Source organism: Spinacia oleracea, chromosome 4 (assembly GCF_020520425.1).
Source record: "Spinacia oleracea cultivar Varoflay chromosome 4, BTI_SOV_V1, whole genome shotgun sequence".
NCBI classification, from domain to species: domain Eukaryota; kingdom Viridiplantae; phylum Streptophyta; class Magnoliopsida; order Caryophyllales; family Amaranthaceae; genus Spinacia; species Spinacia oleracea.
In genome coordinates this window covers 5,296,770-5,315,054 of record NC_079490.1, presented here as the reverse complement: position 1 = coordinate 5,315,054, position 18,285 = coordinate 5,296,770, and the positions used below count along the sequence as shown (strand labels likewise).

Genomic DNA, 18,285 nt, shown 5'->3' with positions numbered 1-18,285 from the left:
TTCTACATTTTTGGGATTGTTGAGTATACAAAAAATATATTATTTATTAAAAAAAATATATTATTAATTCGCGGCGTATAATACCAAAGTTTGAGGCGTTCAGGTAGAAACGCCGCCATACAATTTAACTATTTTGAGGCGTTTTTCCTTAATTACGCCGCAAATGAATGATTGATTTGAGGCGTTTTTAAACGCCGAAAATCAATACCATTCATTTGCTGCCACTCTATTTGCTGCTACGCCTAAAACGCCGCAAATCAATATAAAAGTGACGCCTCAAATCAATATTTTTCTACTAGTGAATGGAACCTAATAGTTAAGCAATGCAACCAATTAGTTAAGTAATTGAACGATTTAGTTAAAGCAATGAAACCAATTAGTTAAACCTGGAATTCAATTAGTTAAGCAATTGAACCAATTAGTTAAGTTTGAAATTCAATTAGTTAAGTAACGGAACTAATTAGTTAAGCAATGAAACGATTTAGTTAAAGCAATGAAACCAATTAGTTAAGCCTAAAATTTAATTAGTTAAGCAATTGAACAAATTAGTTAAGTTTGAATTTTAATTAGTTAAGTAATGGAACATTTTAGTTAAGGGTTTTTGAGTCGTAGTTTTTTTTTAAAAAAAAAAAATCAGTTTTAGTTAAACAATGAAATCAATTAGTTAAGCACTGGAACGAATTAGTTATGCACTGGAACCAATTAGTCAAGCAACGAAACCAATTAGTTAAACAATCAAACCAATTGATTAAACAATAGAACCAATTAGTTAAGCAATGAAACCAATTAGTAAAGTTTGAAATTTAATTAGTTAAGCAACGAAAAGCAATAGAACAAATTAGGTAAGCATTGTAATGAATTAGTGAAGCACTGTAACGAATTAGTGAAGCACTGAAACCAATTAGTTAAACATTGAAACTAATTAGTTAAATCGAATCGATTAGTTAAGTAATGTAACCAATTAGTTAAGCATTGAAACTAATTACTTAAGCGATGAAACCAATAAGTTTAGAGTTATAAAGAAAATATTTGTTAAGCCTAATATTCAATTAGTTAAGCAACGAAACCAATCAGTTAAGCATAATTTCGTTTTAACTAAAACAATATTAATTTTAACTAAATCAAAACTTTTTTTTAACTAAAACGAAATTATGCCTAACTATAACAACTTTACTCATAACTAAAACAAATTTAATTATAAATAAAATAATAAAACTAAAATGGAGAAAGATTCAACTAAATCATTTTATTTCTTAACTAAATATAACAAAAGTATAACTAAAACAATAATTGACTTAAATGTAACTATATCATTTTATTTTAAACTAAATATAACAAAAGTATGACTAAAACAATTCAATTCTTAACTAGAAGGGGATATATTTAATGAGATCAACAAATGTATATTATTGAACTCTCGACAGGGTTATTTAGAAAGTTAAAACAAATACAATTAGTCAACTAGTACTAGGTGCTTGGGAGTAGTGTGTTTAGTTTAAGCTTCAGTAGTATCTGTCTCATCCTTGCAAGATCGGTCAGCCTCCCGGGCTTTGGTCTTTGGATCACAACAATAGAAGACTTCTTTTCCTGTTCTTTCTTCCCTCTTTTCTGAACTATAGCCGAAACTTCCTTAGGAAAGAGCTATGCAATTGTTGGCCAGAAATAACTGCAAAATAAACACGACTATTTCAGGAAAAACTCATTGCTAATTGCTACCAAAGAGAGATAGTAATGGCTGCCCATATTCACTACACTGCAATAGATTTGCAATTCATTTTTTCTTGCTATCTAAATGCGAAAAAGGCAGAAATGCGAAAAGGCAGAAATGCAAAAAGGCAATTCATTTTTTCTTGCTATCTACGCAACCTACGACACACCATGGACAGAAAATAGACTCCTCAACTCGTGAGATCAACTGTCAAGATCAACACATTTTACCTCCTCACATGAGCTTTGGAGAAAGCACTTGATTATGTTTCATTGCCAAAAACATAATCCATGTATCTAAAGCACATGAAACAGATTCTATCAGTACTCAAAGCTTTACCTATACATGAAACATATTCTATCAGTAGTTTAATTATGTTCCTGTTACCAATCTTGGTATTAGATAATTAAGAACAATGGCTCTACCAACGCTTCTTTCTTAGACACAGTGTAACTTCCCACCAGAGCTGAATGGAAACTCAAAGTGCATGATGGAAGCAGATTAGGGGAATAATATAACAACTCCCAGGACTTGATCAAATGACACTTACACACTAACACATGACACTAACACATGTAACCAACATTCAGTACAGACAACCCTGTAATCCAGTAATGTAGTAGAACTTGGCATAACTTTCAAAACCAAATTGGAAGCACATCAAAAGCAAAAATCAATTGTATCCTAGTTCATAAGTTCATAACTAAAGTATCCTAGTTCATAACTAAAAACAAGAAAAGCATAACTAATTGACATAAACAAATTCATAGCTAAACCAAAACAACCCACACAACAACAAAAATATTCAAACAAAATCTGCAAAATCAAAAACCTCAATTGCAACTAGAAACACAAAATTAAAAAAACATGTAAATTAAATACATTACAGGTATAACTAAAACACTAAAATTATTAACTAAAACACTAAAATTCTAAACTAAAACAAAAATTAAATCACCAACAACATAACTGACCGTCAACATCAACAACCGGCTAATAGCCACAAATCCAAATTCTAAAGTTCAAGTAAACCCTAATTAATTGAGAGAGAGTTACCAGGAAAAATGAAGGCGGAGGTCGGAGAAGAAAGAGAGGCAGAACTAAGAGATTCTCCACCGCCTTCTCTAGCAGTAGCCAACCGCACCTCCACCATCGCCACCTCCTGTCATGAAATCGAAAATCGAAAATCGAAAATTGTAAAATCAATAAATTAAAGAGAACAAACTGAAAAATAAAAACAACGGAGAACAAATTAAAGAGAAAATAACGACGGATTGAAACTCAACTAATTAAATGGAGTGACTGAGGTAGCCGGAGATCGATTGAGGAAGGAGAAAAAGCGAATGAGTGTTTCTAGGGTTTCGGAGGGGACGACGACGAGTACAACGGTGGCGAGGAGGTGAGGAGATCGCTGCAAGGAGGCGCCGACGACATGGCCGAGTTTTCTTAGGGGAGAGAGAGAGCGTGCAAAGACTTTGGAGGAGAGAGAGCAGAGAGAGTTTGAAGGAGGAACTGAGGAAGACGGGAAATGAAAATGAGAGGAGAGAGAAAAAAAATCATATATATGGCGCGTGAGACCACGCGCGCGTGGTTGGCTCTTGAGGTCTTTCCTACACGCGCCTATAAGGCGGTCTTATCGAAAAGTTTCTGATTTATCATTACTATAAATCATGGTAACAATCAAAATACGCTTCTAGATTGTTGGAAATAATACGTTGAAACCATGAAATTAACAATAAAATAATAGGGAAGAACCGAAGAAACACAATACTCAATAATTGATCTCAAAAGCTGTGACGGGTTTTACGCCTGCCCTAGAAGCGTATTTTGCCACCACCGGTACAAGGTTCTCAGTGACGATTGCTCCCCAAGGGTTACACAGCTACCTTCCAACTCTGTACCCCGATTAGAAGGCTGGAATTACTCCAAGAACTGCTCAGATCTCTATGGGACAATAAATCATAGAGATAATATTCGTTTAGGGTTTTTTTTGTTTCTCTGTGTCTCTAGGGTGTTTTATTGGAATAAATAAAGGAGTATTTATAAGGAATCTGGTATAAACCGCAACTCTCAAACAATACTCCAAAACCAATACCCACGACAACACTGAAACAGGCTCACAAGCATTATCATGATTAAACGGATCCGTATTGCATTATAATTACCAACATATAATACCCTCAATTCCTACGTCGCTTAAAGATTGCCTCATGCTCCATTATAAAATTCTCAACTTTCACTTTGTTAGATTTGGACAAAGTTGAAATGGTTGGCAAATTGTGCAAAATGAGAGAGAGAATGTTAAAACATGCCAAAAAACGATAAGGGGCAAATGCAAAACTCAAGTTCACTTTTAGTATATGGGGAGTGTTTAAAAGAAGAGGAACATTGATTTCGCTTTTAAAAAATTGTCTCATTTTTCTTTTTTGGGTCGTACTTGAAAATTATCTCAGATTCTCATCATCTTTCTTTATTTACTATCCCACATATCAAGCGACAAACTTACACATTTGTCTCTCCGGAGACATCTGATAAAATCCAGAAACAACAAACTTACACACTCACTTAATACAACTTGTAAATAAATAAATTGAGACAGTTTTTTAAGAAACGGAGAGAACGACAATGATTTAGAGGTGATAAAATGACATGTAGGGTCAAATATTAACACAAAATCTCATGTCTAAACCCGCAAAATTAAGATGGGGTTTTTTGGGCCAAAGTGGATTTTATCGTGATTTTTTGAGCCAAAGTATAAAACAATCGTTTTTAAAATTGTCAAACCCGTATATTTTTGGGTTGTGCTGAATCGGGTCAGTGGATCGGGCGAGGATGAACAACTTTACATGATTACTTCTTCGAGCTTTTAGACTTATCCTTTACGAAGCTAAATCCTAGCCACTTTAGCAAGTCATAACTCACACCTCACAAAACAAAAGTTCCTCACCAACTTTTTCGGCTAAACAATCTAAAAAGTAAAATAAAATAAAGGCAACTTCAATTCCTATCTAGTAAACCAACTTTCAATAAAGAGAAACTTAATATAGTGGGTACAAAATGAAAATTACAATGGAATCCATCACTAAAATTGGTACTTCCTCGTCTTTTTAGCTACTTCTTCCGTTCCAAAATTATAATCCTGTTTTCTAAATCGAACGTCACAAAATTATAGGCCTGTTTATAATTTTGGCTGCTAAGGTCTCCACTTTCTCATGTACTATATTAATTAAAAATGTATTGAAAACTTCACCGATGTACTATATTCCACTTTCCTATGTACTACATTCACATGTAGTTTATTCCACTTTTCCATACAACTCAATCATTATTTGTACTTTATTCCACTTTTTCATATACTATATTTCATTTTTCTTAAAACACTTATTTTTGGTCAAACGGAACTATAATTATAGGACGGAGGGAGTATATCATATTGACTTTTGATATTAAATGATTAACCTTTGACCTATGCTTGTTATATATGTATAGTTAAAAACAAAGTCATGCTAGGTCTTATTATATTCATCTCAGTATATATAATTTTTTTAATAGACTGTTAAAATATCAATGAATTAAAGTTGTGTATTGACAAACACGTCCAATTAAAATGGAACAACTAAAGAAAATAGAGGAAGTACAACAATACACACCTATGTTATAAAGGTATATTCCTAATTTCTGTAATTGGTGATGGACTAAGCTTGTGTATGGCTTTAATTGCGTGGTCCAATTTTCTTTGTGCTTAATGCCTATAACTTTCTTACAACTCACATAATTTAAATGCATGGGTAGGAAGACCATTGAAATTAAGTTTATGTAAATAAAATAAAAAATATATAAGGATAAACATAGGTCAATCCCTTTGGTTTACAACTAGCAATTGAACACATGTTAATCGATTTATTTTCTCCTTAGATAACAACCGTCCTATTATTTTATAATTTTAAAAAATTTCATGTAAACTTCTAAGTAAGAATACATAACCATCTCTAACTATACTAAAACTCGGCTCGAGTCAAGATATTGAAAAGCCTACCACGCAAGGGAGGTTCAATCATTCTCAACATGTCAACAACTTGTTAGAGTAGTGTACTTCAATTATAATTATGATTCCATAATTACTCCTTTTGTCTCTAATGATAAATGGATTAGGCATAAAGTGACAAAGCTCATAAACTAATCAAAATTCACAACCACAACATACTATACACACAAAACACAATGTAAACCAAAAAATCCAAACCAAAATAAATTAAATTATAATGAGCACCTCAATTTTTGTAATTTTTTAATTTTTAAACAAATAAACATTTTACTTTCTTGTTCCGTGTTTCGCAGACGGTTTCTTATGACGTTTTTATATTAGCACACCGAGAATCATTTTGAGACTGAAGCTTCGCAAACGGTTCCTTATGAAACGGTTCCTTATGAATTATGACGTGACAAAAGACAATTCTTGTTAGCAAACCGCGAATCATTTTGGGACTGGAACTTTGTTGTCTTCGTTGTAATTTAAAATAAAATAAAAATCTCAAAATGCAAAACATAAACGTATGCTATATTTATATTTGCAACAAGAACCAAAATTACAATTATACCCCTATTGAACTTTCTTCTTCCTCCATTGTCTAAACAAATCAACCCATAAATTGGAAACCCACAAAATGCTAACAGAAATCGCCATTGCAATCACACAAATCCAAGAAATCATAACCCAAATTGGTATAATCCCATCTCCATCTCCTCTCAAGAACGAAGAAATCATCTTATACACAAAAATCGGTCCCAGAAAAACCCTAGCAATCGTATACATTACATAGAATGGGATTGATAAAATGGCGAAAACTCTTGCAGCAGATTCAAGTTCTTCCTTCCTGGCGTTCGCCAACGTCCATAGATTCTGCAACAAGCTTGTGACCTCGGCCAAAATGAGGAGCATTAAGATGGAGAATGCGCCATGGGAGACGACGAAGCGGCAAGTGACGAACACGAAGAGGGTGGCTAAATGATGCCCAATGAAGAGAACGTCGGAGGGGTAGAAGATTAGGTAATGAGTCAAATCCATGATGAAATAGGAGATGCTGTATTCAAGGATGGTGTTCTGGAGGAGGGTATTTTGGGAAAAGTAGGTCGTGTGGGGGGAGTTGAGGAGAGAGAAAATGGCGAGGATTGCAGCTGGGGTGCCATGGAAGAGGGAGATGAAGCAGCTTGCGGCTTCTGGGCGGAATTTCGGGGGCCAGTTCTTGAAGATTAGGGAGTACCCAGTTAGGTAAATTGTGAGGAAAATTGGTAAGAATATCAGAATTGGTGATGGAGTTATTTGATTTGATGAGATTTCCATTGTTTTTTCTTCGATTAATCTAGGGTTCTTGTGAGAAAATTGGGGGTTTTCTGAGATTGAAAATTTGGGGAAATTGAAATTGAAAATGAAAATTAGATTGTGGAAAGAAAATGGAGAAATGGGAGTGAGGCGGTGGGGAGGAGAGAGAAAACACGAAAAAGGGTGATTACTGGGTTAGGGGTTATGGAGGAAGGAAGAATGAGCTAAAAACCAGAGGAGGGTGACGAGTTATTAAAGAAGAAATAGTGTTCTTCAAGAAAAAGGGATTTTGTTTTCTAAGCAGATCTGACCAAGTTCTTCTCCCTTTTGTTTATGAGTTTGTGTTCACCCTAAATCCCTAATTTTGATGAAGTCATTAAAGTGTTTATTTAAATCAAAATATAATTAAAAAGTTAAGTATAAAATTGAATAATTACATTTTTATTGTAGGGCATTGTTTGGTAATTGGTTGTTGATTTTATTTTATTTTATTTTTAATTGTTGATTAGAAAATGAACCCTACTCAATTAGCATATAGTCCATTTAGCAGAGGGATTCCTACTCCCAAGCATAAAACAGTCAACGAGCTGAGTTCCCCATCAACTAAACTAAGCATTTAAGCAAGCTTGGTTATCGGTTGTTGGTTGTTGATTGTTGAGGATTTCACTTAAGTTGTTTATACAACTACTGAGTAGTACGAGTAATAGTTATTTGACTTGACTATTTATTGTTTGCAAATTTGTTGGAAATGTTGTTAAAATAAAATAAAAAGTTGAGTCCAAAATTAAATAATTATAGTTATAGTGTATTGCCTTTGTTTGGTAATAGGTTGTTGATTGTTGGTTGATGAGGTTTTGGGGTCGATTTCACTTAAATTGTTTATAAAAATAATGGAGTGCAAGTTATTGACTTGACTATTGATTATTGTGTAGCAAATTTGTTTGGTAAAACCGTTTTTTTGTTGTTTTCATACAAAATGACGTTAAATATATCAATACAAAAGTATTGTTTTATTTTAATTATACTCAATTAGCATACTATTGAGCATAGTCTGATGGATAATTAAGTGGCAAAGGGTTTGACATTAGAGTAGTTGAGTAATTTATATGATTGTTGATATGTAATTACTAACATCTTGTTATGATAGTATACATTACGGTAAAACATAACAAACATTAGTAGGAGATTAATAGTAGTATGAAAAATGACCTACTATTCCAGGGCATCCCAAAACAAAAATGGAATGGATGAAGCATTATGTTAAACAAAAATGGAATGAATGGAGCATTATGTTAGATACTACGGAGTATAAAAGAGCAACAAATGTGATAGGGCTAGGGAGTAGTTCTTAGGTAGACCTGATTAAATGGTAGACCGAGATGTAACTAAAATTTTCCATTCTATTATGCTAGGGCGAATAGGGCCAATCAACGGCATAATTTTTGTGCCTGAAACCTAGTATTTTGAGCCATAAATAGCCTACTTTTTGGGTCAACCCCAACCCAAATTTATAACTAAAAATCTAATTTTGAGATGTCCGATATCCGTCCAACAAAATTTAACTATTCCGGTCCCAAAATACAGACCCAAAATTCTGCCGAAACCTGAGCAATTTCGGGTTAGACTGCATATGATCATGTATTTTCTAGTGTACGTTTCTCTTTCTATACTATTGCATTGATTCAATATTTTTATCTCTTTATTTCTTATCCTATCACTTTCCAAAAAACTTTTTCAAATCAAACTAGTAAATTATGAATTCTCTTAATTTCTCTTTACACGTATTCGCACTATTCAAGCTTCTTCCTCTCCCTCCCCTCTTTCTCAAACCCTAACATCTATTTGGTTTGTGATAATAATTCCTTCTTTCGAGACATCAGTTTTTTCTTCTTATCTCATAGACACTTGAAATTAGTTAATTGATAAAAATAGATGGAGATCACTACAATTATCATAATTTTGAAAATCACCACCGTTGCTACAAAAATCATTGGGATGTCTCTCAACGATATGTGTAATAGATATCACATAAGTAAGATTTACTCAATTGTAGCTTTGGATTCTTTTTTTTTTTTTCTTTTTTTTTTTTTTTTTTTCTTCAGTAGACATGTTTTTCTATTACTAAATTGATTTTACTAAGGAGTATAATTTCCAATTCGAAAAGTGCTATTTCTTTCGTGAATTAACTCTTCTCTCTCCTATCCTTCAAAATCCAAATCCCTATTTAAACATTAGTCATCACTATTTTCGCGACAACACGATAAAGGGTGTTAATAACATAGAGGTGATCAAAATTTGGGCTGGGTAGGATTTTCACACAAAAACTCATGCCCAAATCCATAAATTTGATGCGGACTTTTCGGGTTGAAACGGGTTTTTTTCGGGTCGGGTCGGGCTTGGTCTAGAAATGCGTATTTAAAATAACCTAAATCCGTACTTTTTCGGGCTGGTTGGGTCGGGCCAACATGCCGGGCTAAAGATAATCAAGTCTTTAATAACCCTATTATACCAAAAACCGCACAGATCAACCAGATCTAACTTAACATACAAGACTCCTAAAAGCTAAAAGTCGTAAAGATTACTAGATTAGCTCTAATTAGATAATTAGAGTACTCATTAATCTTTACAGCATTTAATTGTGTTCTCTGAGGAACTCTAGAAGACACGACAGAGATTTACATTCAAAACCTTCTCTCTCTCCCTTTCTCTCTCATACAGTCTGTATTCTGTAGCAAGACTGGCAAGTGGCAACTATTCTTTGCTTCTCTGCCATATTTCTTCTTCTCCTTCAACATTTTGACCTCTCTTTCGCTCTCCTCAACCTCAATCATTGCTTCCGCACGCCAATAATACTTGCACGCTTTGACATTCTCAAATTTGTATAATTTTCTTCCCGTTTTTTCAATACATTATTTGAGATTGTTTTGCCTTTGAGCAGCTAAACCCAGTTCACAAATCCAATCAATAAGTACTAAAATAAAATAACATCCCATCTTATAAAGTCAAAATTATGTGTACCCAGATCAGTTTTCAGCTTCTCTGATCTAAAAAAAGGTTGGGATTTGGGGTTTTAGATAATACCTAAGATACCCAATTTCACCAAAATTTTAATTTTTGTTTTCTGGGTTGTTTTTTGTTGATTTGATTCGAGATGTCAGCTTTCAGAGCTCCATGTCCTGCAAATTCAGTCCTATACAACAGAACCCTTTGTGCTTGTGCACCTGGGTATCTATTCAATGCCACAGCCAATAACTGTGCATTATTCACAATCAATCCTTCAGAGTTTGTTGTGAATTCTGGGGTTGATTACTCAATTTCATTCCCAGAAACGATCTTCTCTTTTGACCAAATTAAGAAGTTTACTCAGTCTCAAGCTGTGTTCTTAGAAGCAACTGCAGTTTTGCTGGTTTCTTGGCTGTTATTCTGTGTGTTTCTTAGGTTTCGCAAGTTGGGTGATGGAAAGAGTATTTGGTTCCAGATGAGATGGTGGATTAGTCGCCTTGATGTTTGCTTTGCTACTAGGCATTGGCTGGTAAATTTGGTTTGCTTTTGTTGTTTTGAATTGATTGTGTTTGATAGTTTGTTGGAATGGATATTGAATAATTTAGTCTGCTAGAATCAACTGTGTTTATATGCATGTGTAATGTGTTGTTGTCTACTACTCAACTACCCATACTGTCATACTAGTACCTTATGCTTGTATCAGTGTATGTGCGCCGGTGTATGTTGGTTTTCATATGATGTGACTCTTTTTTGATAGTTTGAGTATAATCTTTTTTGTTAAGCAAAGTGCTGCTAGGTGACAATGACCTTCACCTTGTCCTGATTTCAATATTTCTTTAAAGTATATCCAAATGCTTTAAGCAATGGATTAATTTAATAATTGTATAGAATAGGACAGGAGAGCACAAATGATTGTATCCGACCATGTTTTGTTTCCTTCCATGGCACTAATGCATAAACTTGGTGGAGCCCTTTTCATGGAAATTTGTCCAATGATTGAACACTGAGCTCTTATTTGCATAATCATGAGTCTTTCCTGAATGTACTTAATGTTAAATCAGTCAGATCTCAGCCTGCTGTACACTTTTGATTTAGGACTTAGGAGCCTTTATTTCTTTCTGATGATCTTTTTCTGGAAGAGGACATCATCTTCTCGAGTTTCCCTAACCTTTATCTTTCGTTGGTCATACGGGTGGTATTTACTATTTAGGTTCCTTTTGAGGCTAAGGCTTCGCTATTCATGTTAGTTTCGGGGTCTAAGTGAAGATAGATGTCGCAGAAGGTTTAGTTGTACAGTCACCTTGGGGTGTATATATTCGTCATAAGGTATGAGAGTTTCAAGAGGCATAGAGGGTTACGTATGTCAAGTAGTGCTATTCTTTTTCAGGTCTGTGTGAGGATCAAGGTCAACGGAGCTTGGTAGTTGTGGCATTAGCTGTTCGTGTTCTTTCTTTGTCATTTGGATGATTGGTAATATTTGTTTCAGTTGTCTTTCCTATATGCTGCAACAAAATTATACAACATTCTGTTATAGCTTAGGCCAGCAGCTTGTTAAAAGAACCCAATATCTCTTGTTGATGTTGCCAGCTCTAAGTTATAGTGTCTCCAGTCTCCCACTTATCTCCATTCAACTACGTAAAACACCCTTTGAAAGTATGTATCTTAAAAAGAGCAAATTATTTGAAGTCTTATTTTTTCGAAAATTGTGAGGTGCTGTCAGTTTAGACTAGTGTAGCTTAGTTAGCTCCCAAAGATCTGAATTTCAGGGTCTCTAATTTCCACCAACTATCTACCAGACCTATGGTACATAATACTGAATAGAGTAGATTAGTTGTCCAATCACATATTCTAGTTGTGGGAGGTTATGAATCTTTGCACAGGTTTCTCTGTTGCAAAAGCAGAATAGGACAAAAGTGAAGTGCCTAAACAGAACAAAATAAGATTGTTGGGTTGTTCATAGTTATAGTGACTGCGAACAGAATGAATCTAGTTTGCCTTACAATATAAACCATTTGAAACATAATCTTTGTCTTTCTTTAGAAGGATGTCATATGTGCTTATATCAGTAAACGTATTATTGTCTCACAGAAGAATTGTGTCTTCGTTGACCAGATGTCTCGGCTCCCGTTGTTGTGGAGCCAAGAAGTCCACAACTACTTTGTTGACATTCCCTTTGTTCTTTATCATTTTCTCTGGTTGTTTGAACTCTTGTTCACTTCACTATCATATTTATATCTGCAGGAGGATCAGAAGGTTGTTAGGAAGAGAAAAACTGAACTTGGAGGAGCATTCTCCATTGCCAGTTGGATACTTTTCCTTGGTCTGTTCTCGGCGTGAGTATATCATTGTATAAAACTGTGTTGGTTTTCTGATGCATGTCCTTTCAAAAAGAGAATCTGTTGCGTGTCCGTTTCTTGTTTCACCTGGGTTTGCTACTGCAAGGAAACTTTCCTGACTTGCTTTCCTCTCTCTTCCTCAGGCTTCTGTATCAAATCATATCCAAAAGAAGTGTGGAGGTGCATAATCTCAGGGCAACAAATGCTCCTGATCTAGTATCTTTTGTGAATGAGTTTGAGTTCAACATTACAACCATTTCTAGCATGAGTTGTGCTCAATTGCGCGGTCTTGGTACTATATTTTTAAGCAACCCTGGTTCCATTGACTATCGCATAGCACCTCTGTCAAGCTTTGCCAACTATTCTTGCCTTAACACTACCCATGGACCAACAATAAGTTTAAGATGCAACAATTGCCCTCTTGGACGGGACAATGTATACGTCTCGTGGCAATTTATTGACTTGCCCAGTCAACCTGCCAGTGCAGTTGCATTTGAATTCAATCTTTCAGCAAGAAACCCTGCACAGAAGAAACATATGAGCGTAGTCAGTGGTGTGGTGAGAAGTGGAACTGATTTGAATGATATGCCTTTAGCGTTCAGAGGCGGGGATACAAATGTATTGAAGTTCAATTTGTTTCCCAGAGTATATCAGAATCTACATAATCTAAAGCTTGTCCAACCTCTGTTCCATGAGTTTGTTCCGGGTTCCTTCGCAGGAGATGCAAATGCTCTTCAAGCGTCTCTTCAAAATCCGAATAATGGATTAATTAATACCACAGTGCTCATCAGTTTCCTCTCTGACTACATTGTTGAGATCGATAATCAGAATATATTGGGACCTGGTAAGTATTTTCAGTTACAATGTTAATGGCGTCTCTTTCATTTGAACCTCTATTTTTATGATACATGGAAAATGTGTTTACTTTGTTAATAAGTTCTATTAGTTCTCGTTTCATAATCATTGTATACCGAACATGGAGTGTATCGACATAATTTATTCCCTTAAAAGTATGTGCTTTGAATCCTTTGATAGACTGTCCCTCATTTTCAGTGGATTTATCGTGATGAATTTCGATGAGTGAGTATTTACACCAAAAATGATTATTGGAGTTCTAAACTTTTGGTTTGAGAAATTTGAAAATTGATCTCTCCTTTATCTATTGAATCTTTGTTTTAGACTTGTTGACTGTTGTTGGTAATTTGAATAACTCTTTAATCTTCCAGAATTTCCGTAAAACTATAGAATGATTAACAACTAACACCGTTAACAATAAGAATTCGGAGATAGATTTAACTGTGTCTAGGAATTGAAATTTCTAAATTAACTAGGGTGGGGGGTCGTGGAAGCCAGTAGGAATCTAGGCTAAAAGAAATTCCCATGTGCCCTTTGTTCCTTATTGCTCTCTTTTTTCCTTAATGTATGTGCATTCAACTAATACCAATTTTAAAAATAATAAGTCTTTATCCGTTTACATAATCTTAACAGATACTTAAGGAGTAGAGGAAATATAAATTTGATTATCAACCAACAACCCATATTGTATTATTGTACCAGAATCCAAGTACTCCAAGGTCCGTCATTAGCATCTCATCTACGGAGCAGTAAGGGAGGTCAAACATATGCAGCCTTACCTGTGCAATAATAGAAGTTGTGTTCCATGAGACCCTTGATTTATAAAGACTTCCAATCTAGATGAGAAGCAGTTGTCAGTTTAGTAAAAGAATTAGTTTAGTCAGCTGAATTTTCAACTGTGATTCGTTCAACTCTATGGTAATTTCAGGAGCATTAGAAGGATTCAGTGATAAGAGACTAGAAAATCAAGTTTTTTGCAATGACAAACTTATGCGGACTGTTAGAAAGTAAGTGTGAGTATTCTGTACCACATCGGAAGATGAAGCAAAGAGCTTCTAGTTTATAACCTAAGTGAGCTACTCCTCCTATTGCCAATTGGTTTTAGGATGGAACCTCACTTGGGCTATGTTAGTGGGCCTATGTTTCCTCCTGGATTCCTCCGTCCGTTATAACACAGAATATTAAATTAAAATTAGGAAGTTGTGAAGTTGTGAGATGGCATGGTCATCTAGTATCTCAGAAAATGTTCGCCTTTTGCAAATATCACTTTTTTCCCCATAACAATAAGCTCTATTGTAGTATTCTTCTTTCTTAATATGTATCCCCTGAGCTTTTTGCTTGGCTGATCACATGAAGCCATGTCATGTGAATGGGGCCAATTTAGAAGTGCCTCTTAGTGACTTTGTATTACAACTTACAAGTACCAACCTAAGACGTGCCGGCTTCTCTTGCGTCAAAAAACTTATTTCTTATAAGTGCTCTGTTTCTTTGCAAGTCTTATGCGGATAAGCTCTGCTTTTTCCCGTCAACAATATTCATGGCTTGTCTTGTATCTTAAGTTGAACTAGGCATCAGCTGCATGTTAGTAATGTTGCAGTGGTTAACTGTTGAGTCTGTTGTTATTTGGGCTGGAGTTCAGGCTTACGGTGCTCTCAGTTTTATGAAACAGTGATTCAGATACTGAACTCATAAAATCTTTATTATTGTTTCTTCCCCCCATTACGTAACCTCCCCTCCCCCAATATACTCATGTACTCATGTCTCGTTTCTTTTGGAACTGCAGTGAGCTTCCTTGCAGATCTTGGTGGTCTTTACTGCATAAGTATTGGGATTTTCTTCTACCTTTTGGTGCAAGTATGTATTTTCTAAATAATGATCTTATTTGCAAGTTATCTATTTGTTGCTGATGATACTGCATTGAAAACCGTGACAATTTTTGGGGCTGTTGCTTTTTCTCATATATTATTTGTACATGACAATTTTGTGTAGAATCATTATGGTTGTAAAATTGCCCTTCAATTTGAATGTTGTTTCTGTACTCTGTCATTGTATTATTCTATATTACATGAGTTTCCATTGTTATTATGATGTTACTGTGCAAGGGTTGTTCTACTTACAGAAGATTGGGTAACTCTTTCCCTCTGACGTTGCATACCTGCATGGCTGATGTTTGTTTCACATGGGCAGTCAGCCTGAGCCTTAAAGCCTATATTGGCAATTGGTTCTTAGTGGTTTCTTTTAGTTGGTTCACTTAAAAGGAGTGGAATCATGCTTCCCCTAATTAAAGGACAATTTGGAAATTTTCTTCTCCCCTTTTACCTATCTACACCAGTCTTTTGAGATGCTGCTTTATTTATCTGTTCGATTTGGTTATGGTCAATTATATGACTAATTGCTCTAGACAAGTCTCCAAGTCTACCATTATTGCTTGCTAACGAACTTCACGGCTTTTAGTGTGAATATAGGATCAAAAGACTACGCAATGAAGATCAGGTTTTCAGGAACATCAGAAGTCGGCATAGAGCTAAGGCTCATTGGGATACGGTACAGTTTTATTCTCCCCTGCATGACAGTAATTGTGGTGGTTTACCTTCTTCCTTTTGAATCGAGTTCTGATGAATTATTCTGTTTAACCTTGCATCCAGTTAAGAAAATATGTAAAGTATACATGGGGCCCTAGCTCATTACTTGAAGAGAATTATAACTTTAGCAGTGACGCATGCTGTGGTTGTGCTAGGGGTACCCCACGCAAAAATGCTGAATCGTTACACAGAAGGAGTCGTCAAGAAATTAGTTTGCGTGCCATTAGTTTTGACAAGAAAGATAGTTCACATAAGGGAAAGGTAAGTCTCTCTTGCAGTTCTCTACATTAATTACTTTGTTGAAGCCTCTGCATATTTGGGTTGTACTTGAAAAGCGAAATGTTTAAAGTATCTTTGGAATTAAAATGTCGAAGGTTTTTTAGTCCCTTCCTAATATCCCTATTTGTATGGTTCTATGAGACTCTGACCCCTTCAAATTTCCACTAGGGTAGCGCTACATTTTGATTTTACAACAGAAATACTACCTTCACTTTGTTGCTGCCCTCATTAATTCCTTGGCCGGTAGTCCAAGTTTCCTTGTTTTTGACTTTTTTTTTCTAGCTATTAGGAGTAAATATGTTATTCAACTAACTATCCATTAGAGAGGAGAATGAGTTGGGAATGGGGAAGGAAATAGAGAGACGAGTAGGAAACCGAGATTGCAAATGTTCATAAGTCAATTCCTTTCAAAATGTGGCTTGACCAATTGTCACAGTCCGAGTGTTGACGGTTGGATTCTAACACCAACATAGAAATGTATATTTTGTAACTTAGAGCAAGAGGTTCTCAATTATCTTGCACCGAGTCTTTCTTTTGATCACCTAATGATTTGTGAAAATTCACTTTCCGTCTTTTAACGAGTCGATCCATTTAGTTGCCTTGAAAACTTAAAATTTGAAATTCCCCTTGCGTTATCAAAAAAGAAAAAGAAATCCCCCTTGTATTTTTATCCAAATTACGAGTTTATCTAAATTTGGATCTTGAGGTTTTGCATGTGTGTTTTGGAATAAGAACTTTTAACCAGTGTTGCATGCATCTTTATTTCTCATTGTTTTGGTTGCACAACTAATTAGGTTAATGATGTTTACCCAGGTTGGAAAACGTTTGTCAGAACCTGTAAAAAGCTTAGAAGATGACAATATTCCTCTACCACCAGCTTTACCTGGTAAGTTTCTTCTGATAATTGCTTTGCCTTCTAATTACTTACAATATCGGGTATTTCTCTACTACTTCTAGCTACCCATGTTATGCGTTTGTGATAAAAAAAAAAAACTGAAATGTGAAGTTGATAAAATATACCACGCCGTTGCTCATTCACGACGTTGTTTGTGGCAGAATCTAATGGAAATTCTACAGTTGATGTGTCTGATATCCAAAAGAACCTTCAAGATCTATACGAATATAACACAATGTTAAGGGAGAAATTGGTCAATACACAATCTATGCTTCGTGCTTTAAAAACCAAGTATCCAGCCATGGCATCAGATGACCAAACGTGATGTTTACAGTTGACGCTAATTGAGATTGTTTCTAGAAGCTTGAAGCAACTGTAAATGTCAGCTTCATAAGCTTCCGGTTTTCCCTGATGAGCTCCTTCGTGCTGTTGATGACGTGGAACTGTATGTGGGGGGCGTTCATTTTCATGTATAATCGTAAATTGGTGAAGTTCATTGTTTGTCTTCGTTGCAGAACCGAGTTAGGAAGCTGCCGTATTCCACATGGTGTGAATATGAGATTCGGGTTGCTGTAGAAGAGCGCTTACATTTTTTGTGACTGTCATTTGCTGATACCGGAAAATACGGAGTGAATATAACAGTGTTGTTTTGAGGAGCACAATGTGCCTCTTTTTTGTTCTACTAGTTTAAGTTTGTAAATATTTTATGCACATAAGTATTTCAGTAGTTAAAAACTAAATGTGAAATCCTGCAAATGTCAGACTTTGTGTGTGTGTTGGAGCACTTTCACTATATTTTTTGGCGCCAATGAGCCACAAGGCCCTAAAAGTTGGGGGTCCGAACCCGTGACCGTATACATTCTCTCAGTCACATAAAGGGTTCAATATGTAGGTGATCAAATTTCGGGCTGGGCCGGGCTTTAACACAATATCATGCCAAAATTCATAAATTTGGTACGGGCTTTGCTGCCCGAAACGAGTTTTTTTGGAACGGGCTTGGATTTGGGTCTGGAAATGCACATTTTAGGGTGTCTAAACCCGTACTTTTCGGGTTGGGTTGGGCGAGCGGGCTGGTCCATAGTTGATCGTGTCTAGTTCAATGCCGTATTTTGACAATTTCCGATGAGAAGAGTCAAAGATGAAGCATCTTCAATGGTAAACTCACATTCCTCGTAGTTTTGGTTGACACATGACCGTCTTCAAAAGAAGTTCATCACTCTCCAAATGATAAACTACAACTTATTTTACTGGAATGAGTTCATTCACAGTGCATGGAGTATCATTGATGCGCAAAACCTTTCGGTGTT

At 35.4% G+C, this 18,285-nt stretch overlaps 2 protein-coding genes across 2 annotated transcripts; one reads left to right on the top strand and one right to left on the bottom strand.

The window, feature by feature from the left end:
- Positions 1-6,239: 6,239 nt before the first annotated feature.
- Positions 6,240-7,464, bottom strand: LOC110805127 (TLC domain-containing protein At5g14285). The gene has a single exon (XM_022010747.2). It carries the CDS (start codon positions 7,047-7,049, stop codon positions 6,309-6,311), a length of 741 nt encoding a protein of 246 aa, XP_021866439.1. The 5' UTR covers positions 7,050-7,464; the 3' UTR covers positions 6,240-6,308.
- Positions 7,465-9,588: 2,124 nt separating this feature from the next.
- Positions 9,589-17,750, top strand: LOC110805122 (uncharacterized). The gene is made up of 8 exons (XM_022010744.2): positions 9,589-10,560; positions 12,273-12,364; positions 12,511-13,211; positions 15,006-15,076; positions 15,677-15,766; positions 15,868-16,065; positions 16,897-16,969; positions 17,140-17,750. The coding sequence occupies exons 1-8, from the start codon at positions 10,180-10,182 to the stop codon at positions 17,301-17,303; spliced, it is 1,770 nt and encodes a 589-aa protein (XP_021866436.1). The 5' UTR covers positions 9,589-10,179; the 3' UTR covers positions 17,304-17,750.
- Positions 17,751-18,285: the final 535 nt, after the last annotated feature.